The sequence below is a fragment of the Botrytis porri genome (assembly GCF_014898465.1).
Source record: "Botrytis porri strain MUCL 3234 chromosome Unknown BPOR_013, whole genome shotgun sequence".
Taxonomy (NCBI): domain Eukaryota; kingdom Fungi; phylum Ascomycota; class Leotiomycetes; order Helotiales; family Sclerotiniaceae; genus Botrytis; species Botrytis porri.
The window spans coordinates 941,834-968,445 of record NW_024066087.1 but is presented as its reverse complement, the minus strand read 5'-3'; the positions used below and the strand labels follow the sequence as shown (position 1 = coordinate 968,445).

The 26,612-nt window shown below is 41.1% G+C and overlaps 8 protein-coding genes across 8 annotated transcripts; 5 read left to right on the top strand and 3 right to left on the bottom strand.

Annotated features, from left to right (window-relative positions):
• Positions 1-958: 958 nt before the first annotated feature.
• Positions 959-2,104, top strand: EAF01_009200 (uncharacterized protein; the record flags this gene model as incomplete). Its single annotated transcript, XM_038917456.1, has 2 exons — positions 959-1,804; positions 1,949-2,104. 2 exons carry the CDS (start codon positions 959-961, stop codon positions 2,102-2,104), a joined length of 1,002 nt encoding a protein of 333 aa, XP_038767061.1.
• A 5,252-nt stretch (positions 2,105-7,356) lies between these two features.
• Positions 7,357-10,009, top strand: EAF01_009199 (uncharacterized protein; the record flags this gene model as incomplete). The annotated part of the gene is made up of 7 exons (XM_038917455.1): positions 7,357-7,633; positions 7,680-7,757; positions 7,816-8,252; positions 8,306-8,486; positions 8,536-9,198; positions 9,248-9,416; positions 9,469-10,009. 7 exons carry the CDS (start codon positions 7,357-7,359, stop codon positions 10,007-10,009), a joined length of 2,346 nt encoding a protein of 781 aa, XP_038767060.1.
• Positions 10,010-10,969: 960 nt separating this feature from the next.
• On the top strand, positions 10,970-12,591 carry EAF01_009198 (uncharacterized protein; the record flags this gene model as incomplete). The annotated part of the gene is made up of 4 exons (XM_038917454.1): positions 10,970-11,000; positions 11,078-11,305; positions 11,362-11,608; positions 12,336-12,591. The coding sequence occupies 4 exons, from the start codon at positions 10,970-10,972 to the stop codon at positions 12,589-12,591; spliced, it is 762 nt and encodes a 253-aa protein (XP_038767059.1).
• A 548-nt stretch (positions 12,592-13,139) lies between these two features.
• Positions 13,140-15,358, bottom strand: EAF01_009197 (uncharacterized protein; the record flags this gene model as incomplete). Its single annotated transcript, XM_038917453.1, has 4 exons — positions 13,140-13,616; positions 13,695-14,241; positions 14,291-14,962; positions 15,021-15,358. The coding sequence occupies 4 exons, from the start codon at positions 15,356-15,358 to the stop codon at positions 13,140-13,142; spliced, it is 2,034 nt and encodes a 677-aa protein (XP_038767058.1).
• Positions 15,359-17,269: 1,911 nt separating this feature from the next.
• EAF01_009196 (uncharacterized protein) lies at positions 17,270-19,054 on the top strand (the record flags this gene model as incomplete). The annotated part of the gene is made up of 4 exons (XM_038917452.1): positions 17,270-17,309; positions 17,403-17,516; positions 17,605-18,383; positions 18,434-19,054. 4 exons carry the CDS (start codon positions 17,270-17,272, stop codon positions 19,052-19,054), a joined length of 1,554 nt encoding a protein of 517 aa, XP_038767057.1.
• Positions 19,055-19,507: 453 nt separating this feature from the next.
• Positions 19,508-20,710, bottom strand: EAF01_009195 (uncharacterized protein; the record flags this gene model as incomplete). The annotated part of the gene is made up of 1 exon (XM_038917451.1): positions 19,508-20,710. One exon carries the CDS (start codon positions 20,708-20,710, stop codon positions 19,508-19,510), a length of 1,203 nt encoding a protein of 400 aa, XP_038767056.1.
• A 601-nt stretch (positions 20,711-21,311) lies between these two features.
• Positions 21,312-21,685, top strand: EAF01_009194 (uncharacterized protein; the record flags this gene model as incomplete). The annotated part of the gene is made up of 3 exons (XM_038917450.1): positions 21,312-21,376; positions 21,421-21,508; positions 21,545-21,685. The coding sequence occupies 3 exons, from the start codon at positions 21,312-21,314 to the stop codon at positions 21,683-21,685; spliced, it is 294 nt and encodes a 97-aa protein (XP_038767055.1).
• Positions 21,686-23,364: 1,679 nt separating this feature from the next.
• On the bottom strand, positions 23,365-26,093 carry EAF01_009193 (uncharacterized protein). Its single transcript, XM_038917449.1, has 3 exons — positions 25,148-26,093; positions 24,521-25,100; positions 23,365-24,465 (listed from the first exon to the last, which is right to left on the bottom strand). Exons 1-3 carry the CDS (start codon positions 25,366-25,368, stop codon positions 23,899-23,901), a joined length of 1,368 nt encoding a protein of 455 aa, XP_038767054.1. The 5' UTR covers positions 25,369-26,093; the 3' UTR covers positions 23,365-23,898.
• Positions 26,094-26,612: the final 519 nt, after the last annotated feature.

Below are 26,612 nucleotides of genomic sequence, written 5' to 3'. Positions count from 1 at the left end.
GATTTACATTCAGATAAAAGTAAATCAATATTGTTAAATTTTCAGAGAATATAAGAGGTAGAGATGTACTTATCAGGCCATAAGAACCAGTATCACGGAGAGCTAAGTGAGGGATTTGACTGAAATGTGTGATGTGTTCTGTTGGATTCACTCTCAAAGTTGAAAAGTTATTGAGAAAACAAACGGTGTTTATCTTGGACTCAATTGAACATCTAATGCAGCTGTGGTAGAAAAAGCACTGAATAATAGAGGAGAAAGTAAAGTGTGCCAAATCAGAGACTCAGTCTCAAAGCACAGATCAGACAGCAGAGGAACAAGACAAAATTCAATTCAGTATTGAACCATTTATGATGAAATTTCTCTTCCTTTTACAAGGCATCATCTGGTGAATGAAATTGCTATAGTCCTCACTTGCTTAGTTTTTCTCGCCTTAGCAAGTCCAAACCAAATACATCTTCGAGACTATCAAGCGCTTTCGTTCAAGTCTACTCATTTCTAACTGCAAATCTCAGTATTCTCATCCGGTACACTTCATCTTCGACATAAAGTCCTTGATAGAAATCATTTGCCCCTCACTAGATACTTGAGCATCTAGCGCATTCTCTAGCACATGATCTTATACGATCCGTCGCCATCCGTTCATCAAACAGAGACTCTATCCCCTACATCGAAAACATCAATCATACACACGCAAGGATGGTGGGAACAATTGGCTGTTGTACAGTCTGCAAGGGAATGCGCGCGCTCATATGTACGAGCTGTAGGTCTGCGGAGTATTGCTTGAAATATTGCCAGAGAAAGGACTACAGAACCCATAAATTGCTCTGTTCTGAGTATGGCCGCATAAGAAACTCAGCCAGACCAAACCCAAACGTCAAACTTGCTATTTGTATCGGACAAGGGCCTCTTGGAGAACCATGTGTTCCTAAGATTATTTGGGTCGAAATAGGAGGTGAAGATGGAGAAAAACACCGTCAAGCAGGTTGAGAGAGATGAAAAAGGTGTCGAGATCTCTACAGACTTGCTTGTACAAGCGATGGATAAGGAATCACATCCGGATCCTGAGTCTCGTAACTTACCATTGAACCATTACTGGTGCATCAAAAGATTAAAACTTGACCATGATATTGTGCTGCGTCATCGAGCTGCACATATGTTCGACGGATCAGCACCCAACATGGGCGTCTTCAAATTCACCGATGGAGGTCAAAGTCTCCTTTGGAGAGGACCTGTGACCTTCTATAGCTGCAAAGGGGTGAAATTGGATAGACTTGCGAATAGAATCCCTGACTTGGAAGTCAATATGCCTGACCTGCACGTCGCATTGAGTCTCTTGCAGAACAATACTGGATCAAATGCTGGACCTGAAGCACTCTCGGCGGGCGGCTTATTTCTGTATGAAGTTCATGAGCCTTTGTTGTTTCAACAACTGATGGTTAGGTACGCAAAGAACGCAACGCCAATCAAGAGTATTCGATTATCTTGTCTCGGAGACATTGAACATCTACGCAAGGAAGAATATCAAGTCGTCGATATTTTACCCAATGATCCCATATTCCACGCCGATCAGCCAGATCCTCATACTGCCGTCCTTAAAAGACTTGGAATTCCACCCATTGCTCGCAAGCTCATTCCCGATGAGGATTTACAGCCAAGTAAGGGTCTGCGGGGTAAAGTGGGCAATGAAGTTCTTGAGAACGAAGTGGCAATCGCTTTGAACCTCATCACTGATGTCAATGGTCACCGTTCCAATTTCCCCAATCTTGGTACACATTGGAAAAAGGTCGTAGGACCGATTATGCTTGTGAGAAGATGGAAAGAGACTCACAATCCACCAAGTGCAAGCACTGGCGACTTTTTGCAAGCTTAAGATCGACTGGAACGACGCTTTGTGGATGGCTATGTTGAAATTGGCTTTGAAAGACTTGATCACTTGGCCTCAATCGAGATCAGACAGAACGAAATACGTGAAGACGAAACGCTCAAGACGCAATTCCAAGACTTTTTCGGAGAACTCAAGCGGGAGAAGGTCAGTGGTGACAATGAGGGCAGAGTTGATGGGGACCCATCTTGGGCTAATGAAGCATCACCATATGATGCGTAAGATAGTGAGTTGTGGCGCCATAATAAATGTTGCAAAATTATGGTCATAGTTAGTCAGTTGCTGGTAGTTGCTTTCAGGAAGAGCAATGCGGCAAGAGAGACGTTAGCCGCGGAGGTACCAGATGCACCATGCAATACTTTATTCGATCGCTTTAGATCATCCAAAGCGTTGTACTTACGTTTGCTTTTTCAGAAGAGATATCAACAATGAAAGGCTGTTCTTCTCGAAATTGAGGCAGACTCTTCGTTATCTTGTTCCCCGTGCGGGAAAACCAACATATTACATATTATCATAATCAGCCAATGTGCAGTTCATGCCCTGGAAACCTGGAAACTACTATGATTTCTACATGTTTTTCAAACTGAAGTACCAGTACCTCATCAAATTATGATCGTCATTCCTTAATAATGAAGCGTTGAAGTTTGAAGACTCGAGGTAAGTCGGGTACTCCACTTTCGAGCCACCCCTCTTTTGAACCACCTTAAAAATTTATATTATATAATATTAAAATATTAATTATTCAACAACTATTCGATATTATAATAAATACTTGAAAATAAACTTTCATTATCATTAGTAACATCTCCCTTATTAATTTCACAATTTCCTATTTTAATTTATACCTCCCTAATTTCTTTAATCTTAGAAAACTTTGAATTTAAATTAGTTTTCATTTTATATTTCTTTTTAAAAATGATTTGTTTTAATTAATACTCTATCACGGAGGTAATAGCTAGGTCTAATGATTACTTTGATTAGAAAATAGGTATATAAAGTGATAATAAATTAAATTGATTTAAAATATAATTATAAGGATCATATTTGATTTATATATTCTGATTAAATAATAAAGTTGTCTAATTAGATATATAGAGTATATAAATAAATTGAATGAAATAGTTTAATAATTATAGGAATATATATCTTAAAGGAATAATAAGATTAATACTATAGGGTTATACTATACGGTGAATTCCATGACATACTCTAATTACTTTATTCAATATTTAGATTATAGAATTTCATAATCTTTAAAATTAAATTCCTTAATAATCTTTTTAAAAGGTTAACAATAAATATAAAGGTTAGTCTTTTTACTTTTAAGGAATATATTGTTACGACCGAGGTCGTCACATGACTAGATTGATTAAAATATCACCTGACCAAGGTGTCCCACTGAGTCCCACTGAGTAAGGCCCAGTGGGACACAGTGGGAAGCAGTAGGACAACAGAGAACGAAGGTCTATATAAGGGAATGGGATTTCATTACAATATAGAGCTTCGTGCTCAAGAACAATCATTAGTTTCATTACTATAGTTACGAGAATTGCAACCAGTTACAACCTTATTGAATTCCTACTTGAAGTCTAGACTAAACCACCTCGAGAGATCTCTAGACACTTCCACGTGACCCTAGAGGCAGCTCCCGTAACATATATATATATATATATAATCTTAAATCATTAATTTTTTAAAACATTTTAAAAGTTGAAATTACAAACTCCTTATTTTGTTAATACATAAGATTATTATTAGAAAGTAAGTTCTAATTCATAACTTCTTTATTATTATTCTTAAGCAATAATCTAAATATAATAAGTTTAATACAATTTAAAGATTATTGTTACGGGAGCTGTCTTTAGGGTCATGTGGAAATATTTAGAATTCTCTCGAGATGGTTTAGTCTAAACTTTAAGTAGGAATTCAATAAGATTATAATTGATTACAATTCTCATAATTATAGTAATGAAATTAATAATTGTTCTTGAGTACAAAGCTTTATATTGTAATGAAACCTATTCCTTATATAGACCTTCATTCTTTATTCTAATCTTTAGGACCTTTTTGATATATTGGATCGTTAAGGATCGCAATGCGCTTTAGGAGCGTTGAAGCTCCTTGACACTTCATCACATGTAATTTATGTCATGTGACGCGGTATGCTGGATGCCGTCGTAACAATTATAAACCTAAAGCTTTTTATTCAATTAATATATTATACTCTATTAAATTATCTAATCATACTTTCTAATAATATATAAGGAAATTAGTTTTTCTAATTATTCTAAAATCCAATAAAAAGACTAATTTATTAAAATAATGCCTATATATTCTTTTGAAAAATGAGAAAACAAATAAATCAAAAGGCTATAGGGTATATAATATATATAATAAAAGAAATAAGAGGTATATATTATACTTAAAGTATTCATATATAAATTCAATAGTTTTATAATTTTTATAATTGTTTAATATAAGGAGTCTTGATTCATTTAATAAGGAGAGAACTATTTAAGGTATAAAAACCTTTTTAAGCTACTTTAAAGTAATATTATTTATAATCTATTTAATATTTATAATAATAAAACATTACCTTTTATAAAGTTTCAAATTAATTGGAAATTATTATTGTTATATTAATTTCTCTTTCAATATAATAAGAAAATCAAAAGCTCTTTTTATAATTGAAATACATTTTATAAATAATATTCAAGTTTTAATATCAAACTCCTTCTTCTGAATAAAACAATGTTTTAAGCTTTCTAGAACTAATCTATTCAATCTCTAGTCTTTTATATACCTATTTTATTTATATTATAATAATATTGAGATTTAATAAAATAAATTAAAGATAAATCCAATTTTGAAAATCATTAATTAATAATATTAACAATTATATCTTTAATATATATTAAATCAATTTTAACTTATCTTTTAATTCTAATCTCTAAATTTCTTTAAAAAAAGTTTTATACTCATTATTTCCTAAATATTAAGAAAGTACTCTTTAATTTTATAAATTTATTAATATATAGAATTAATATTCAAAAACTTTTGAACTAATATTTAATCTATTAATCATTTCTTTTATATTAAAGCTATCTTTTGTATATATTATAAATCTTTATTATAAAATAGATAGTTATTTATATAATTTTAAAGAGTAACCCTTGGAATACTATAATCTAAAATAACTTGTTAAATTAAATACCTATTCATTATCATATATAAAACCAAATTAACATTAACTTTGGTATATATTTTAAATATAATATAAATAATAATATATTAAAATTTTCAATCAATTAAATTAAGAATTATAAAGTTATTAAAGATTTAAGATAAAAGGTTACTTTCTATAATAAGCTTTATTGAGGTGGCTCAAAAGAGGGGTGGCCTGAAAGTGGGGTACCCGACTTAGTTTATTGGTAGGTTTCTGGGACATCACTCAATTGGGACCGGTGAAAAATTAACGCCTGGCGCATTTCTTATAGGCTTCCATTTTCACTCCAAGCATATAAACATGCCTTTTTGTTTTTGTCACAACTCCTTCTCTTCTCCTTCCAGTAAAAGTTTTATCTTGTTTATTGAATCTTTGATATCGTATATCGAGCAGAGCTTCAAAAATGTTGACCTTTCTAATCAGCTTGTCAACACCCCGCTTCGTTTAGAGCCCGACGTCCTGAACATGGGTTCCAGTTCGGCATTCTACTACTATTTTCTTTAGTAGAATATCTGAAAGATTTAATAATAATATCAAGAAATTTCTTCGTATAACCGATATCCCGACATCTTGCATTACCTTATATCTTATGAAGACATTGCATTGAATAGGTAGGTAAAGATGGGATACGATCATGAATGCTTACTCCGCACATAGTCATCGCACCACCGCCTCAAACGGCCGCTCTAATCATCAGTATTTATCCTCCAGCTTCAGCGAACCAAACCGTCAAGGGCTTTCAGTTACACAGATAAGCACAATAATCTACAAGTTCGGTGGTATTCGACCACAGATGGTGACTGAAAATGGTGCCTTGGATTACCTAGTGGCTCCATATCATGGCATCCAGTTCTTTTCTGAAGCGGCTCGAAATCACTTCCCACGATGATTCGACTATCTCTTAGCTTAGGATGTTTGAACCGACGCCTATGAATTTTGGGGTAATTACATTCATTGTACATCCCGCCTCGGTGGCTCGGGTGGGCAGGAAATCCATGTCTAAGTGTGAACCCACTGGGTTTACCTCGGTCAACAATTCGTCAATCGTTATTGACAGCTGTTGGGAATTAGATATTCTGTATCTCATTATTACACAATTTTAGCCGAGCTGATACCTTTTCGTCTCATGTTATCTTCAATCATTCCTCGTGGCCACAAGACAACTTCGAGCAATTCCCGGCTGAGATTAGAACCGTGGGGAAGAACCTGATTGAAACCGTCCAATCCTAGACTTTGCAATCATAACTGCTATTCTAGCCACCCATGACAAGACGTCCGCACTCATGGATTTGCCACTTCTAATATGCGGAGAGTCATTGTCATTTTCGAATTGGGCTTCTTGGTTTAAGGTTCACTTCGCAAAAATCCTGAATATGTATGTGTGCTCAATGCATACTCAAACAGTTGTTCTATGCATCCAGAATATTGCCTATATGCAGGAAACAGGGACGGCACGCGAGAACGCTCGCCGTCAAGCCCAAGGCAAACGGCCCCATCTCTTACTGGTCGCCATAAGCAATCATACACGCATTCAGCACCGTTATCGCTGCTGGCGTTACCCACCTCAAATCAGAGTTCATCAAAAGTGGGAGGAGTCACAAGGATCCTGCAATGCCAAAAGATATCATTTTCATTGGCGGGAACTGCTCCAACGGTCTTCGGTGCTCATCTCTCTTTCTATGGTTCAATCGATTGAACGCTGTCAATATTTAGGTTCTTCAACCCAAATCTACTTGAATTTTAGAGATGCCAAGTATGGAAGATCGCAGTTCTACCATTGTGGCGGATTCGTGGAGCGCACGGGCTTAGCTGACAAGCTCCGTCAAGCTTTACGGCTTACATGCCCAAGACAGTCAAGCTTTGCTTGTCCAGATTGAATGCGGGGCGATTGCTTATCGGAATTCCCCTAAAAGGCAGGTGAACATGTACGTTAAACTATCAGATCATGTCAAAGCTTCTTGCAAAAGACGGTATGTTTGAGGGCAGAAATGGAAAGTTCAAGGTTCATATGGCTCAAAGATATATGCAAACCCTGAAGGTTGCGAATAATTAGTCGTTACACCACATTGCGATTGATCCACAATGGCACACTTCGTATCTTATCTATTTTCAAACTTGGTTTCTAATATCCGAGACAGCTTTCCGTATAACGAGGCTGTAGTGGTTTCTATAAAAGATGCGTGTTTTCCCAAGAATTTCTTCCCTTCACCAGCCCTTCTTATTCTGTCTGTAAGCACTAGCTTTCAGTATGGCCCCGCCACGAGAGACTGACGTCGTTTACGACGAGAAGAGCCATGAAGCACCAGCCATCACCAAGAATCCCGAATCTATTGATGCTAAGGATGCAAAAAATGACAAGTTTGGAGAAACGCCTTACGAAACCGAGATCTCTTCCAGTTCTGATGAAGAAGAACGCGGTGGTGAGGTCAATGCTCTTGAGACTGCAGAAGATATCGTTACCGCAATTATTAACGTCGATGATGATCCAACCTTGAATCCCTGGACTTTCCGCATGTTCTTCATTGGTATGTACAGTGATTATCTTCTTCGTAAGTGCTAATATGTTTTCAGGTTTGGGTCTATCTGCTTTTGGAGCTGTACTCCAAGAGATCTTCTACTTCAAGCCTCAAGTCATTTATGTATCAGTCAGTAAGTTTCTGATAACTACTCCAGCGCTTGTTCCGCGTGTAATTCTAATGCTCCTTAGTGTTCTTGACTATTATCGCATACGTTATTGGAGAATTCATGGCTTTTGCCATCCCTAGATGGGGTGCAGTTGGTCGATTCCTTAATCCTGGCCCATTTAACCAAAAAGAGCACGCTGCCGCTGTTATTATGGCATCGGCCGCCGCCGTTTCGGCTCTATCCACGGAAGCATTAGCAGCTCAAAAGCTTTGGTACGGAGGATATCCTAGTCAAGCTGCCGGTGTATTTTTGACTTTATCTTCACAATTAATTGGTTACGGTGTTGCAGGTATGATGAGAAGTAGTCTTCTGTGGCCTACAAAGATGCTTTACCCAGCAAATCTTCCAGTTACTACTGTCTTGGAAACGTTACACAAAGAAAAGACAGCCAACAAGAAGAGAATGAAGGTTTTCTGGATCATTTTCTTTGCATTATTAGTTTGGGAATTGCTTCCCGAGGTTCGTTTTGCCGACTCTTTGGTCTCAACCCAAGCATATCTGACATTTTGTAGTATATTTTCCCACTCCTTATTGGTGTATCCATCTTTTGTCTCGCAGATCAACACAACCTCGTCTTCACCAATCTTTTCGGAGGCGCAAACGGAAACGAGGGTGTAGGATTCTTATCCCTATCTTTCGACTGGAACTATGTTGCTAGTTTTGGATCTCCTCTGGTTGCCACTTCAGACTTTGGTAAACAGTTTCATCGGTACTCTCGGCTGTATCATTCTCTTTATGGCAGTATACTATGGCAACATTTGGAGGGCACAAGATTTCCCGTTTTTGTCTCAACAATTGTTCAATGGCGATTCGAACTTCACCTTCTACGATACTTTCAATGAGACCACAATCCTCAATGACGATTTTACTGTGAACGAGGAGGCTCTTGAAGCTGGAGGTATTCCTTATATGGCTTCCACCTATATTGTTTATCTCATCACATCCAACATGGGATTCACAGCTAATTTTGTTCATATGTTTCTCTGGAATTATGATGACATCAAGGCCGGATGGGCTTGGGCTAACAAGGCTACACTGAAGAAGTTGTCAACACCTTCCCATTATATGTTCTGGAAAAGCAATGGCAGCAAACGCAGTGAAGAACAAAAGCAAATTTTGAGGGATGATCCTAACATTGATCCGCATTACAAAGTTATGTTGGATTACGATGAAGTCCCTGATCTATGGTACTTCTTGGCATTTGTGGCAAGTTTCATTACTTCGATGGCTTGTCTCTATGCTATGAAGTCTACTCTTCCATGGTGGGGTTTGATCTTGGCTATGCTTTTCTTGACAGTTTTCATGTTATTTTTTGGTGCTCAGTATGCCATTACTGGTTTCCAATTCAATATTGAACCTGTTGCTCAAACTCTCGCCGGATATTTATTCCCTGGAGCTCCTCTTGGTAAGTTACAAGCTCCCGTAACTTGTGACATTACTAACAATGAGACTAGCGAACATGTACTTCACTACCTTTACTTACAATGCTCTTCAGCAAGGACAATATCTCCTCCGAGATTTGAAACTCGCTCAGCAAAACAAGCTTTCTCCAAAGGTCACATATACAACGCAGATAATTGGATGTATTTTCGGTGCTTGTCTGAATTACGTCATGATGATCACGTAAGTTGGTCATTGTCCACGCTCATGCTCTTTGCAAACTAACAGACTCTAGCATCGTCAAGAATCAAGCTGCAAACCTTCTGACTATTGAAGGAACACCCATTTGGTCAGGAGCTAACGTTCAATCCTTCAACTCCCTCGCAATTGCGTGGTCTATTGCACCTAAGATGTTTTCTATCGGTGCTCGTTACCAATGGGTCACCATCGCATATCTCCTCGGATTCATCGTTCCCGTTCCTTTCTGGCTCCTCAACAGATATTTCCCCCAACAACGCATTTGGTCATACCTCAATCTCTCCATTATTCTCTGGTATTTTGGATATCTTTGTGTTGGTATCAACTCCAGTGTCTTCATGTACTACTACATTGGAGCATTCGGTCAATTTTACCTTCGAAAATGGAGACCAAAGTACTTCGTCAAGTGGAACTACTTGGTTTCTGCCGGTCTTGATGGTGGAACTCAAGTCATGCTCTTCCTCCTTACTTTCGCTGTTGCGGGAGGAAGTGGTGTCAGTAGACCGTTCCCAGAGTGGGCTGGAAATGCTGCCAGTGGTAATGTAGATAAATGTATGTATAATGAGGCTAATGGATAATCATGTGATTTGTTGGGGGTGGAATCGGGAAGGAGAGTCCTACTTATCAGTAATTAGAATGAAGGGGGTTGACTGGTGGTTATTAGAAAACTTAGATGTTAATGAGTAGATGATAATACCCCAGTTTCAAACATCTTTATGCCACTGCTTGTCTCACACACGTGTCCTTTATAGATGATGATGCCATTTTATGGACAAATATATGCTGTTGATTGTCTCATGCATGTGACTTTCGTGGATGGGCGAGAATACTTATAAATGCGACCCCTCCTCCCCAAGACGTTGATATATAACGGGGTGTAATATAATCTGTCCACGTGCATCATCCAGTCACTGAGGTGGCGCTCTTAACACCACTCTCACTCATTCTTGACTGCAATTCACCGCGTTTTGTTGATAAGTTTTCCTTTGTTTAGCGCTCTATCAATATGGCTCCGTTCTTACAGCATTTGCTTGCCGAACGAATAATATTGCTTTTCGCTTCTCCAATCAATCTTGTAATGTCGATTTGCCCATACACAAGCTGTAATAAACCTCTAGTACTATCAGAACTAGGATCAAAGCGAAGGGTGAGGCTCGTTGGCTGTATACAAGCCACGATCATTGGAGAATGTCAATAAACCAAAGCTTCCTACGCGTCTATACACGGCCTTCTGATATGGCTAGCCTTGGCACTAACTACCTAGTTACAGAGTAATCTTGTCCGCGTCGTGTAATGTATGAGTATCATCTAGCTCTCTTGCCAGAAAATTATTCTCTTTCCTCATTTCTAAATACATACACAACTTACACACGCACAAAGCATCCATCTACTCCTACATTATGGTTCGATCAACACGAAAATTGGTTCCTCCTGCTGAACTCAATGCATTCGCTTTGAATGCATATCCTGAAGACAATATTGAGACTGCAATTCAAAACTACGTCATTGAGAACTGGGTTAAATGAGCAAAGTTCACGATGAATGGAGTTCGTTATAGGATTGCGGAAGGTATGTTATGTCATATTTTTACCTGAAATTGCAGCCTAAGTGGCTGAACGGGTTTGTTCGATGCTAATGGGTAATAGATATCCTATATTTCCGAGACAAAGGTCTTTGTATTACCAGGGTCGAGGGGGAGGTAAATGACAGGAATCGATTGTTCTGGAACAAGCTGCAATATCCAGTTAATCAGCATGAGATCGACCGCATGACCAGGGCCAAAGAGGCTGCCCGAAGTGTCTTAAAACACAAGAGTGAAGATCAGTGGAATGTCCCAAGACATTCCAAAACACACTTCCTGAACTTTCTTCGAGGTACTTGATCTTCTGATTCCATGATTTGTGATTTTTTGTTTACTAACATATTATAGAAATTCTAGACAACATTTTTAAATATGCTCTAGTCGCCCTTCCTGGAAATGTGATTTCCCCAAATCTTCTGGCCACTAACTGGAAGAAGAGATACATCGAGCCAAGTCACAAGATCCTTGTCACTGGGCAAGACTTCGAGCCGTACTTTGCTAACGATGGCCATCGACCATGGCCATACAATACTTCATACTTCGACAATTCTCAATTCTTATTGAAACGCACGACTCTCCGTGATAAGAAAGGAAAGTATGTTGAGATCCAGAGAATTCTCCGTCCGCAGATCGACGCAACACTCCTCCGCACGTCCAGGTTTTTCCACGAAATCGGCTCCATATTGCTGTATCGTCACAACACATTTCATTTCAGCATGGCAAGTGAAACTATGGAGAAAAGCTCTCCTTCATGGATTGGGGAATGGGCGTATAGACCTGAGCCAAGCACACGTGGGATCGACGAAAAGTCTATCTGTTGGTTCGAGAAGGATACGGAAGACGTAGCACCCACGGTATCCGTAGGTCCTAAATGTCTATATTGTATTCTGTCTAAAGAGCTAGCTAAGTTACAGGAAGTTGTAGGTCTTATATAGACGCTACAAGAGGAGCTAGTCTCTTCTGCTTTTCGCTTGAGGCTACTGTATCCCGCATTCGCTAAAGACTGCAATACAGTAGCTAATGAATTGAAGCTATTCACTAGATCGTAATGATCAGTGTTCATACACTATCTCTAAAGCCATCCAGCAGTTCCAAGGCAAAGCCACCGTCACTTCAATTCCGGGCTGGTGTTACTACGACCCCTTCCTTCGTTTCCTCTATCACGTCCGACTACGCAACTCAACATTCATCAAGAGATTACGAATCGAAGGAACGATCAAAGCCCACGAGTGTAGCAGAAACACGTGCAGGCTTCAGTGCGACGATGACTTCACCATAAGCATGAAATGTTACATACCGTTCATTAACACATTCTGCCCCAGACTGCATGAATTAACGTTAGAGGTGGACGTTGACCATTGGGGGACTCTACCCACTCCAGCTAGACGACAACTCGAATTCCACGGGATCCTCTCACAGTTACTTGAGAATGAAATCAGAGAATTGAAAAATGTTCGAGTTCTCAATGTCGTTGCTGCAAACCCGCTGAGGAGTCACTATCAAAAAGTTGATGTTAGTATTGCGAGAGATACTATACAATGGTTTGAAAAACGAGAGACTGCTCGGGTGGAGAAATAGGTTGACTCTTGTTGTGGCTGCTGGTATTTAGAGCATGCCGGTGAAAGCCTATAAAATCAGTGGAATTTTAAGAGAGGGTTATCTATAACTCAAGGATCGTCAAGAGATATGGGGAATTCTTTGGGTTTCGGTGTATGCAGTAGTTATCGATGTACAAGAATAGCAGGAATGAAGCCTCTCCAGTCGCTACATCAAATCAATAAATCAAAAATATTATACAAAAAAAAAAAAAAGTGTCATGTATTGTGAGCTACATCGTGATATTGTTCAATATCCTCCACCTCATCAAAGATTTCTTCTATAATGCACATCTCTATAATGCATCTTCTTTGAATGTATTCATTTCCAACTGATTATTCCAAAGAATCCGTGATTACCAGTGACTGCCTAGCAATCTCACGCCCTCCCAATCAATTATCTCAAGCTCAAAGTCTTGTGAGCCCAATACATACAGAGCAGATGGAAAATGTTTATGTAATGCACCTTTCAGCACCAACTATCCACAAGAAATTTAATCATACTTATGACCACACCGCAGACTATTCAAATCACATACTATTACCACCTTGATTTGTTCCGCTTCCACTCCTACCCGTATCATGGATTCCCCAGAAGGGATCAAACATGGCCCCGACATTTCCAACCATATCTGTGCCCATTTCAATCCTACTCCCCACTCCTGCCGGCCCAAAATCTATCCCATTAATCCATTGGCCACCATCATCTGCGTTTCCAGAATTCCAATCTGCATAGTGATCATTTCCATTTCCAATCTCCAGCAGACCCAATGTTGTAGCACTTTCAGTCGTGCGCGAAAGAACACTTGTCGTGTTAAGATTGAGGGAATTATGATTTGGTTGTGTGCTGTCACCGTTTGTGTAGTTGACGTGGTCCAGAGAGAGCGGACCTGGTGTCACACTAGAGGTGAAGAGAGAGGGGTTGGAGACTCCAAGGGAGGGGGTGGTGAATAAGCGGCGAGTTTGAGAAGTGGTGAAGATGTGAAGAATTTCTTTGACGCTACGATACTATAAACGATGCAAGATTGATTAATATATGCAAGCCTATGATTACAAGAGTGGAGTGAGGAAAAACCGAATACTTACAACATCATCGACATGAGTATTGACCTCCCTCAATCCCTCTAAAATGTCGGTAACTTTCTCTAACCTACCCATTATCCTGGATCTCTCATCCTCGCTTGAAAATCCCACAATGTCTGCAGTCCTTATGATTATATTACTGCATTGATATACACATGTTGCAATTCCTGTATCACTAATCAATGTATGCCCAATACTTTGTACAGTGTGACAAATATCCAATATTATCACAGCATGTTCGAACGCTTTCCTTTGACAATACTGCACGTATTCCTGAGGAGTATTCTCCAATATCGTATCAGATATCGAGTCTTTGGTTCCCGGAAACATAAATCGGTAAAGATCAGTATGACATTGTTGCCATAAAACATGAAACATAACGAATCTCGTTAGTTGTGGTGAGTATGCTCGGAGGAAGAGATTATCTTCGTTGTATTGAAGATTTGCCGGCAGTGAAGACCGAAGTTGCTCCAATTCAGCCTCCAATTTCTGTAACATATCTCGCGAATCGTATGGATTTGATTTGTCCCGTATAACGTTCCTCGTGTACCTAACAGCTATTATCAGCTTGAGATTTTAAACATTGTGATATAACATACTCTAGGATGCGATGCCTTATGTCAGAAATTCGGAAATAGAATGATCTCAACCCCAAATGCATAGATTCAGACTCATTCGTTCTAGTCGATTTCAAAGGAGCAGTCTCTCCCGGTATACCAAGATCGAAATCCTTTTCACTACAAGGTAATTGAATGTGCATCGAATGCGAAGGACAAACCAGTAATTCCGGAAATCCTCCAGCAGAAAGTCTATCAACGTGGAAAATTGACCACATCAGTCTCCTCCTGCATTCCCTCACCAAAGTTGACAATCCATTATTTTCATAATTCAGCCCCAATACGAATGCCATTTTTGCTGCTACAGCCGTAAGTGCCTGCGATTTGAAGTATTCTTTATGTTCAAACCGATAAAAGACAATCACAAGAAGAACTTCCACCAATACAGCAGAGGGTCTACTCAAACTTTGCCAAACGTAATTTTCGGCCTCATTCATCCATTTCTGAGCTGCAGCATGACTCTCGTCATCCTTTGAGACGAACGCTATTGATGAAGCGCACATAGCTTTGACTAAAGCTGGATTCACAGCACCATTATTCCAATTTCTGAGAAATGTGGCTCGATGAATGAAACCTTTGCCAGGCGTCGAAGAGACAAATTCAAAATATGCATCTATGTACCGCTTAGTAGTAGCCTTTGCGATTCTAAGATCTCTGAGGGGATATGTTAGCAAATTTTCTGCGGAACTTCGCCCCCTCTTCAGGATCTCACACTAAGCCATCTGTCCCATCTCCAACTTCCATCGGACTTCCTCCAGCAGAGACAGCATTCACCACAGCTCCGGGACTATCACCATTTTGGCTCGATCCAGCTGGTGGGTGTCTGGGTACACTCCTCCTCGCCCCTCTACTCGCAGATTCATATTCGCATATGTATCCTCTCTGTTCACACCTCCTACAATTTGGCGTCGTACCACTGCATCTTGCCTTATGCGAATGACAAATCCGACAAGCCTTTCTCGCCCTCTTTCTCTCAGTTCCTGCCTGAGTAAAGCGATCTGGAGAATTGAATTCAAGGTCGTTGTTTGTCAGTCCATGATCGGATGCCATGCTTATCTACACGTGATCGTCTTAATCCCGTGATGGGGCATTCGGAAGAGACTTGATCGGGAATTGTCGGGAAGCGGAGTAACGGGTACGTGTTCGGGGCAATTGTTGCAGATGTTTTCAATTCGATGTCTTGGAGATGTAAGGTCACGGATGTAAAGCAATACTTGGCAAGGACAAAGATTCTTCGATTAAGGTTAATAATGATGGTCACGTGAATACGACGATAACCATCACCGAAGATTTTTCGCAATATTTAGAAGGTTCGATTTGGTAATGTTCGGGATGTTTGGTTGGGCAAAATCAGGACCTCTGTTGTACCAGTAAAAGTTTCGAATTCTGTTTGATATGAAATGGCGTTATGTCTACCTCCGCTCTCCCTTTTTCGAGCAGACTTTGAGACGCGCTTCCTTGTAAATTTACATACTACCACTCCGGGTGAAATAATTTACCATCTAGCGATTAGGACCTATGATGATGGCATTTTCCCCCGAAGCCTTTGCCAGTCCGAACATTCGTGCAAGCCTTTCTTAGAATTAGTGAAAAGTCATCTAATATTTCAATGACTCCAGAGAGTGCGATAGCACTAAATAGTTATCTAGATCCCCTGAGGAAGCACAAAATAGGTGGCTACAGAGTATTCCGTGGTGATTTCCTAATTTCGGCTTTCATCAAGCCTCTTCATCAACCGAAGCGAAAATCCAACAACGAACCTTGGTTTCGCTACCTGATATCACGACCTCGCCCACACAACAATCACAACGATTCAGCATACTGAGCCGAGGCAGTGGCAGTCGATGGCTTACTGCTTATGCCAACTAGGATCTCGAGAGTCATTGGATAGGAAGACCATCAATGTCAACTTCTGGGTCCTTTATCGTCTAGAGGGGCATTGAAAGAAATTCCATACAGTGGAATGGACAGCTGTGGTGATATTATCGATCCAACTTCCTGGGACCAAGAGCCAGGTCACTGAATGAGGAATGACCATGCTAATACAAATTATAAGTATCTCATCAAAGTTCGTCACATGGCATTCGAGAACCGATAGGGATTCAGGATGTGTCGTTGAGATGTCGCCCCAAGCTACAATCTCGCGTATCTCTGTCGTGTTCCACAAACTAACCATCAACGCTTAAATATTCTTCCCGATAACGGGGGCTCGCGAGGGGGGTTCAATTTCTGCTTGATTCTATCACCAAAAGATATCCGAACATTAACCTAGCCCAATTCTCCAGCAATTCATCATTCTTGTGAATATCCTCAGCTTACTATGTTCGGTCCAAGCACAACGTACGTGCAAGGATTTTCCCCCAAACCTCGGGACAAACTCTCTGTATTTCCCCAGTCCTCCACAAACTCCACACTCCACTTGACATCGCAGCAGCAGCCAGCCAAGAGCAAAAAAAGCTAGGCTCGGGGATGACGGCCGGAACATACTAATCGAGTCAGGTGAATCAACCGCATCTTTCATTTCTGACAGAAAGGCGATTTTATGGCAGGAAAGTTCCTGATTTCTGGAAGGAGCTAAGATAAAAGAGCATGCAAGTAAACAAGCGTACAAGCAATTCCCTCGTAAAGTCTCTTGGAAAAAATCCTTGATATCTCACCAGTGCCTGGGGTAAAAATGGGGGTACATGTGTGTGGGCACTCCACATACTCCACGAAAGGATCATCTAGAATATATTCACAATGTAACAATAACCCCGCAAAACAATGCAAGCAAATAGTATAAAGAGGAAGGCGATCTACGTTCTCTTTCGCGGCGGTTTGTATTGAATTTACCATCCTATCTCTCTCTCTCTCTCTCTCTCTCTCTCTCTCTCTCCTCTCCCTCTCTCTTTGTCCTTTCGTTCTTACTCTGTCTTCACCCTCCCAGCATCTAGAGGACAATCCTCGCTCCCGTCTCACACCATGTCCAAACTCGAAGCAGAACACTTGGAAACGGGCGCCGGTGAGCACCCGCCCCTCCAGGAGATTCCCAGCGCAATGGATATCGATTCCAAGGAAGCCCATGGGCAAGTAACCTAGATCTACACTGCATCAGTCGCCTTGGCCGCTGCCGTCGCTGCGCAGAAGCCTCGTCTACTGAGTCGAAATATGATACAATTGTATGCTATCATGGCAATTGGCTATTTAGTTTCCACTATGAATGGTTTTGGTATGTATACATTCCTCTTCTACTCCCAAGATATCTATGGAATCAAGCAAATATATCAAATTCCCACTCATTCCTAACAAACCCCCAGATTCCTCTCTCATGGGCAGTATAAACGCCATGATTCCCTACCAAGAAACCTTCGGCCTCAGCGGCGCCGGTTCCTCCACAGGCGTCATCTTCATCATCTACAACATGGGACAAATTGCCGCCTTCCCCTTCTGTGGACTTCTCGCCGACGGCTACGGTCGTCGCATGTGTATATTCATCGGATGTCTCATTGTCCTCATCGGAACCGCCATCCAAGCCTCCGCACACGCACGCGGCCAATTCATCGGCGGACGATTCGTCCTCGGTTTCGGCGCGGCCCTTGCATCTGCCGCGGGCCCCGCTTACATAGTCGAGCTCGCGCATCCTGCGTATCGGGGAACCATGGCGGGAATGTATAAGAATTTCTGGTGGCTGGGTAATATATTAGCTGGATGGACCACCTACGGCTCGAACAAAAATCTGATCGATTCGTGGGCCTGGAGAGTACCAACATTGGTACAAGCGGGTATTCCCGCGATCGTGATGGGGTTGGTTTTATTTTTCCCAGAATCCCCTCGTTGGTTAATCGCACATGATCGCAGAGAAGAGGCACTCGCCGTCTTCGCGAAGTATCACGGAGATGGCGATGAACAGTCGCCGATTGTGCAACTGCAATATCATGAGATTATCGAACAATTGCAGATGACCCGAAACGACAATCCCTGGTGGGATTTCCGCGAATTGGTTAATACGCGTGGAGCTCGATATCGTCTGTACATGGTTATCGGAATGTCGTTTATTGGACAATGGTCTGGAAATAACGTCTTTTCTTATTTCATGGTATGACTTCTCCTCATATCATTTATAATTTCCGCTAACATACATAAAAGCCCGAAATGATCAAAAACGCAGGTGTCACAAGCACCAACAAACAACTCCTCATCAACGCCATCAATCCCATTTTCTCCATGATGGGAGCGGTTTACGGCGCCACTCTCCTCGATAAACTTGGTCGTCGAACCATGATGTTAGCAGGACTTACCGGAGCATTACTCTCCTACATCATGCTTACCGCATTTACCGCAGCATCCGAAGACCATCCCAACCTCTCCTACGGGGTCATCGTATCGATATTCGTCTTCGGCGTAATCTTCGCATGGGATTTCACACCTCTGCAAACCCTATACGCGGTAGAGTGTTTGGAAAATCGCACTCGTGCCAAGGGTTCTGGATTGAATTTCCTGTTCTTGAATATTGCTATGGTGGTCAATACCTATGGTATTAGTCTTGGTATTGCGGTCATCGGATGGAAATTATACGTGGTGTATATTGCGTGGATCTGTGTCGAATTGGCTATCATTTATTTCTTCTTTGTCGAGACGGCTGGAAAGACGTTGGAGGAAATGGCTTTGATTTTCGATGCTCCTAATCCACGAAAGGAGAGTACGAAGAAGACGAGTGTAGCTCTTGATGAGTCTGGACGAGTAATGGGTATTAATGATAACGTGTAAATTGAGAGAATGGAGATAGGCAAATAATGAAGGGACATAAATAGTCCAACGAACTCTAAATTAATAATTGAAAATGCTATAATCATAGTGTAATGAACTTTATATAGTTTCCGAACACTATGAATATAAATATGAATATAAATATGAATATAAATATGAATATGAATATGGATATCAATACCAAAACTCCCCTTGAAATCACTATTGAACCGAGCTTTGGTATTAGTGACTACAACCATTCCTTGCTAACCCCTTGGATCATCTTCCCACTTTGGTTCCTGAATTTCCTTGTTTTTCTGAAACAATACGAAGACCTTTCCTTCCGTTACGCCATAAAATGCAAGATCCCGTGTTAGCAAATAAGAAAGACACTATACAATCTTGAACATTCCCAATTTTCAGTATCAGCATCGAAGAAGTACTCTTCCCCTCCTTTCACCAGTCAGAACTCTATCAAATGCTCAAAAGACCTCCTTGCTGTCTTTGGCCCGCTTCCTGAAAACTTCGAAACTGCAATAACACCTCCTTAACATCATTCCACGGTGCCGCCGTATAAAACGAATCTTCCGAGCCGACGTCCGAATCCGTATCTGAATCCGTGTAATCCGATCCCATCAATTCACCGAGTTCGTTGAATAAAGTCGGTACGTTTCCTTTTCCAGTGCTCGAGCCCCCTCCGAGATAGGATGAATCTTCATCAAACGATCCCCCGTCCTCATTATCAGATGCTTCTCTCTCGTCCCATGAACTAAGCGTATCGGCATGATCGGCCTCTGAAGAATTCCAAAAAGGTTCTGATTCATCCAACTCTTGCTCTTGCTCATTAGAGGCCCATTCTACATTCAACCATTGTTCCGTCGACTTTTTCCAGTGTTTAGGAAATTTATCCACTTCCTGCGTCTGGAATCCTTTCAAAATCAATTCCGGTTCCGTCTTCGAGCTTCGATTCCGCGAAAATGTGGCGATGATTGCGCGGTATAACGAGGGAGGCATTGTCATCAAACGTATCTCATGTGATCCGCTGTTGGCGTCAATTTGCATCCCGACAATATTGCTCATGAGTCTCGATTCCAATAACGCTTTTGCCCAGTGTGAAGGTATATTTTCGTAGTCACATGGTGCGACATATTCCGAAGGTAGATGCGTAGATTCGTCTTCGAACACAACGGATATCTTCATTTGTCGTACCAGCCTACAATTGTACACTCCGACTTGGTTTTGGAAATCGAAAAGTTCCCTCGGTCTGTGGAAGGAGAAATTGTTGCAGGAGTATAAGACTTGTACTGCTTCTTCGTATATTTGTTTGTTGACTAGAAGCAAACCAGGTGTAGGAGGTTTGAATGGGTAATGTGTTGAATCTGGGAATGTGTCGCAGGATAGCATTCTAATATGTCGAACTCCAACGAATGCTTCGCGAGTTGCTTGGAGAGCGTATTTATATATTTGATCGCGGACTTCCCGGGGAAATGAGAGAAATGGTAATGATTTGTCGTAAATGCCAGAGGCTTCCTTCATTGATTCTAGTTCTTCCCATACTTGATTATGCTTCCTGGCTGTAGCGAAGAGTAAACGTTCGAGGTATTCATTTGCTGCTTGTAAAGATTGGACATCGTTACCAAAGGCTCTTTCATCAACTAAATCATTCAAATCAATCATATTTTGGGCAGATACAATCCCTCCAAGTTGTGTGTATATCTGGATGATGTTGATGTCGATATTAATATCTTTGCTTAGTATGTATGAGTTCAGATCAATGATGTAAATACGATGATAGGATTAATCCGAGCTTTGTACAATAATTTAAATATGAATATGAATATGAATTTTAAGAATAATGTAAAACGAGTTCAGAATAAGTTCTTTCTCAAAAATTGAAATTCAACTAACTGATCATGCAAGATGCAATCGATGCAGTATCTGATCAGTCTAACGAAGACCCCGACCATATAAAGTAAAGCCCCTGTATGCAAGCGATGGATTTGTGTTGATACCCCTCATTTTATTGGGTAGCTTATGTAGGATATGCAGTATCTAGGTTGTGAATGCGAACAATTCTGACGTGGTGACAAGACTATTCCTCTCTTGATTTAATCATTCACATAGAACTTCACGAATGGGGAATTGAGAAAATCTGGAATGTCAGTCCTACCTTCATCGGGCTTCACATCCATATCCTTCACCGACCATTATGAGAGTAGCAATCTTCGTGACCGTCTTTTGTCCATAATGGGGTCCTGGAAGGAAGTTCTAACTCATTATGGTATTCGATAATGCAATTTTTGCAGGAACATGTGCACAGGACTGTAGAGGAGGTGCAGTAGTGTAAATTGGTGCTGTGATAGTACCGTATTACGATGATCCATTAGTACACTATTCGGACCATCCCGTGGAGTTCCTTCACAGGGATTGATATCGGATGGAAAGATTCCTTCATGGATTCCCAACGGCTATTATGTATGTAGTTCGTAGTAGGTGTTCAAATCTTCCCAGCTTACTCTACCAGACAGATCCAACACAATTTACCCCTCCAAGAGCCTCCACGATAACGAAGATTTCGAAAATTTCGAAAATCTCAAACCAAGATTCATAGTCGTCTCATACATCAATCTCTCGGTTGGTCAAGGTGCTTGAGACTGAGTCTTTTACACAGGTACCTAAGGTCACTCGAATATGCATACTACAAGCGGTCTATGATACCCAGAGAAGGACTCATTTCCCGTCCTCCACCATGGTAAGAGTTGCCGTTAGATACACAGGTTTGATTAAATTGTCTCAACGATCTCATCGATTCTGCTACCCTGGCAGGCTACTCAAAAGTTTAATACACGACCAGCCTGCCACCAAACATCAGCGAACGGTAACGAGTTTGTGGTGGGCGGGCTGACAATGGAACCTAAATCGGACATACAACATCGCAGAGTCAATCAACACAATGGCATACATGGATTGATGAAGGGTCGTGCGAAAGAAGCTTCTGCAAGTGGAATCTGTGGACAGGCGTTGGAGCATTAGCCATTCTTATCTCCTTAGCTGAAGATTCTAGAAGGTTGAGTACATCGACCCTCTACTTTACATTATCGCTATGTAAATGTGAAAGGTAGATGCAAAGACAGTCATAAGCCTATCATTTCAATTGTGGTATTATGTTTCGTCGAGATATTGCATTACCAATGAACCTGAAGTTTGGAAAATTTGAAGGTACAGGGGAGTACAAGCGTACAGGGCCTCTTCCCTACATTGGGAATCAATTTGAGGAAACCCAGACTACATAGCTAGAGAAGGTAAGCAGATCGTCTTTTAGGAGAAAAAGATATCTGGGGTATGATAAATATAATCTCATTTTTTGTAGATTTCATTTTACTCTCTTTGCATCTGACCTTTGATTCTTATTTTAGGACACAATCGGTGGTGGAGTTTGGTACACAGCACCGCCTGTTTGTAATCTCCTGCCTGTTTTTGTCTGGCGTTCATAAGGTTCTAGGTAGGCGAAGTATCAATACCCTCATCCTTCCCTAGCAATCAAACCATCAGGCTTCTCTCTACCGTTAGCCCAATCTGCTTTACCATCCCTTTCCTTTACCATTTTCATAATTCTCGTTCAAAACTCGTGCACCGCATCCCCGACGCCCCCGAGAAAGGAAGACAACCAACCCACAACACTCCCCACTCTTATGACCCAGCGGGGGAAAGAAACCCTCACATTTCAGAGTAAAGATGCGGGTGATCTCCTGGAAGTAAACGGGAAGGCAACATATCAACAAACACAAACACAAACACAAACGAATACCCTCTAGCTACGCGAAGAAGCACGATCATAATATTACGCCCTTCACTCTGCTATACAATACCAAATTAGCACTCCCCCCTCTCCCTCCTAACAAATCACGCCTAATGAGATGACCAAAAAATAACAAAAGCTAGACTCAGTTCACAGCAGGAACCCTCCCATCCCATCCAATGCATACCAGACACCGGACGCACGATTCCCATTAACAAACCACGGAATCGAAGGAAAAGGGAGAATATGCAAAATTCAGATACTTCTACCACCCATCTATCTATTTATCTACCTATCTATCCGTCTATCTACGAGTAATAAAATAGTATCCAAGAGTCATCGAGAGAAAAATCCAGCGAGGAAAAGAACCCATGACGAGAAGCAGACGAACATCACAACTCACAAATGCAGAAATTCAAAGTGTTTTTGAACAAAAATATCCATATCCATAAATATTCACAAATAAAGAATCCAAATCTCAAATGAGACATTGCGCCACGAAGCGCAGAGCCTTCTCTAGATATAATCATGACCGTTAAAAGTGCACGCTTGATATTGAATATCCTATTGTTCTATTCTAAAGACCAGTTTGAATGTGTAATTGTGAGATAATGAGGAAATCAGAGGCACTCCAGAAGCCATTCAACACCAAAGCCAGTTGACACCCGTGAATACACATCGTTTGAAATGATTGATATTCTATTCTCTGCCCGTAATAGGAATTCAACTTTATATATCCAAAACCTGCTCATCTGCAAGTTTTCTCTACTGATATTGACGCCCGAAAGACGCGGTAGACAGATTGATAGTTTCGAAAAATAGGTGTCCTGAAGACGAATTGAATAAAGAACAAAAGAAATCGGCCAGATTCATAGCAAAAGCTGTCTATGCAAGCCTGTGGGTTTAACGCCTTGCTTCCCAACGCGACCCCTTTCCTGTTATCCGGTTGTCCTGATACATAACGCCGATAATATGCCCAACTCCAGCCGATGCCACGAGATTAATGGTTTTTTTAATGGTATGCTCACATACAGGAATAAACATAGTAGATTTCCTCCAACGGATTTCAAAACCACTCGACACACAGAAATGCGCTTCCACCAATAACACCCGCAACAATCAGCATAGTAAATATCGTAGCTCCAACTTTGTCGGCGGTGGTGACGGGTGTAATCTCGGTTCCATCCGTTCTCATTCTCGAATCTGTTCCTGCATGTGCATCACCTTCACTGGTACCGGTTCCTGCTACCTTACTAACCCAATCTCTGGTTTGGGGTAATAATAGACCCTGGACGGCTTCCAATGCTGACATTTGTTCTCCTACGCCAGTAATTCCATCGTGTTCTCCCGTGGTCCATTTCAAGCCACACGAATTGCCTCGTTTTCCAGCCGTACAGGTTTTTACTGCTGCTGTTGCGGTGGTAAATAGCAAAGGCATGATAGTATCGTAGGTAAAAGGCGCAAGCTTGGCTGTCGCAGCTAACCACCGTCCAAAATAACATTTAAATGATTGTTGATCGTTATTGCAAGTACCACTTTCGCACGCTTCGACCATAATTCCATTTTGAAAAAAGTCCGTTGATGAGTTGAGAAGGCCGGTGACACGATCTTTCCAGATAGCGCTGCCGTTTGTCTAATAATGTCAGTATTCAAGTCAAGAAACATATTGGAATCCGCATGAAGCTTACATGGTTGTACATGGCAGCACTTCCCATCAAGTAAATGCCGGTATTGTAGGTCCAACGATTGTGGTCTTTATCTGTGCAGTTGTCGGAATTCTGAGTTCCGTCATATACATCGTACTCGGGAGAAATGAGTCCTACTCCATACACCCAATCGAAGATTTTTTCCGCCCAATCCGCATAAGTTTTATCACCGGTATATAAAGCGAGTCGCGCTGCCAAATTAAAGACGCATCCGTTTGAAATACTGTTCTTGTAGTTGTAACCATTGTTGAAAGTGAAAATTTGCCACCGAAATCCACCATTACATGTCGAATTATCCCATCGTGCGATTTGAGTGTTGAAGACTCCTTGTGCAAGCGCTAGCCATCCCGGAGATGGATCTGGAGGATCTTGAAATTTGGTTTCCGCCGCTGTCATCGCTGCCATCCCCCAGAATCCTTGATCATCGTTTCCTTCTGTTTTTGTTTGATTTAGAGGCATAAAGTCATCATCGTCTCCAGCTTGATGTAGTAGTGCTTGCTGAACACTATCGTTGTAGGTTGTATCATTTGTGTAGTACCAGTAATTAATCATGGTTCCGAACCTTTGAGAGGTTAGTCAGAGCCATCGAGAGAATAGGGGAAACCTTACATAGCGCCCGCCTCCCACCAATAATATGGCGATGGTAAATTGCCTGGCACGTCTCCTGTGTTGTTTCCAGTGTAATATGACATGAGATCATATGCTATGTTACTTGCTGCAGTTTTGATCGAGTCCGAAGATGTGATATCAAGTGTGATGGCACCCTCCACGCCATGGCCAGCAAGAGCGTAGAGGCTTGCCGCATAGATTAAAGAAGAATCGAGCTTCATGATGTGAAAATGACAGAAGAATAGAACATGTACATGAAAGTAGGTGTGAATAGGGATTGGTAAAGTTTGAGGTTTGAAATCGAGAATAAAAGAGTGACTGATTTCTATGACAGCGGCTGAGCAGAGGAGCAAAAGAGTGAATGTATTCAAATACAAGGCTTGAGTGTGTAGCAGAAGACCTACGAGATCAGATGAAGATGAACATTGGTATGGGATGTTTTCCGTTCGTTCACTATGTTATCTTTGGGTATAGTCAAATGCCAAGGTCAAAGACAGCATACTGAGCACAGCCTCAATTGAGTTGATTTGCACTAGCATCTTGACCCTATCCGAATTCACCTTGGAAACGTTTTCATTTCTGACTATGCCGCTGCCAAGTCGTCAGGGGATGCCGAGATCTTGGGAGGAAAGGTGGTTTACGAATTTGGTGGATCGCCAAGTGCACGGAATTATGCTGTGAGACATTACCGAAACTCAGACTGATGCTGATGGGATTGGATGATGGTGTTGTGTGTGTGTGTGTGTGTGTGTCTGTGTGTGTATTATAGAGAGCGATTCAGGTGTAGCAATACGCGTGTATCATGTTTGAGTTGATAAGCATACGGTCGATATAAACATAAACTCAAGAACAGGAACCAAAGATGTTCCAACTGTGGAGATTCATTTTGGAGATGAAGGGGGTTCGAGGGGTTTGAACTTTGATAGGAGAAAGGAGTGGAGCAATTTGGAGAAGATGGAAGATGGATGAATAATATCTCAAGAAGCTTGGATAATTCTTGCAACGATCCAATGATTTTAGTTGAAAAATACTCTCTCACGTGATATCTAATTTCGTATTCCGTATAATCCGTGATCCTCAGAGGGTGCCGTGGATATCAATTTCTAGATTCAATCTTGGAGCCTTTTCGTTCGGAAATTGATCAATGCTCGTCTTCATGTTCCGTTCTGGGTGTATCTCATCGCACTCATTTCTTTTGTCGGTTTAGTATAGCTGATATTTACGATCATAGAAACACGGTACACGCTTCGAAGCCGCCATACCAACACAATTGAGCTTAACATTGTCTGAAGGTCTGTCTTCCTGTGTCCCTTGACCCAATACTTCGGAGGGATTGGAAACAACGGTCTCTTCTCTTGTGACCGTCAACGAACACATTGATCATGTTTTCTTACGTTTAGCCTCCCCTTACTCCGCGTCATCACTTTTACTTTCGCTTTTCTTGGCAGAAATCACTGTACTGCAA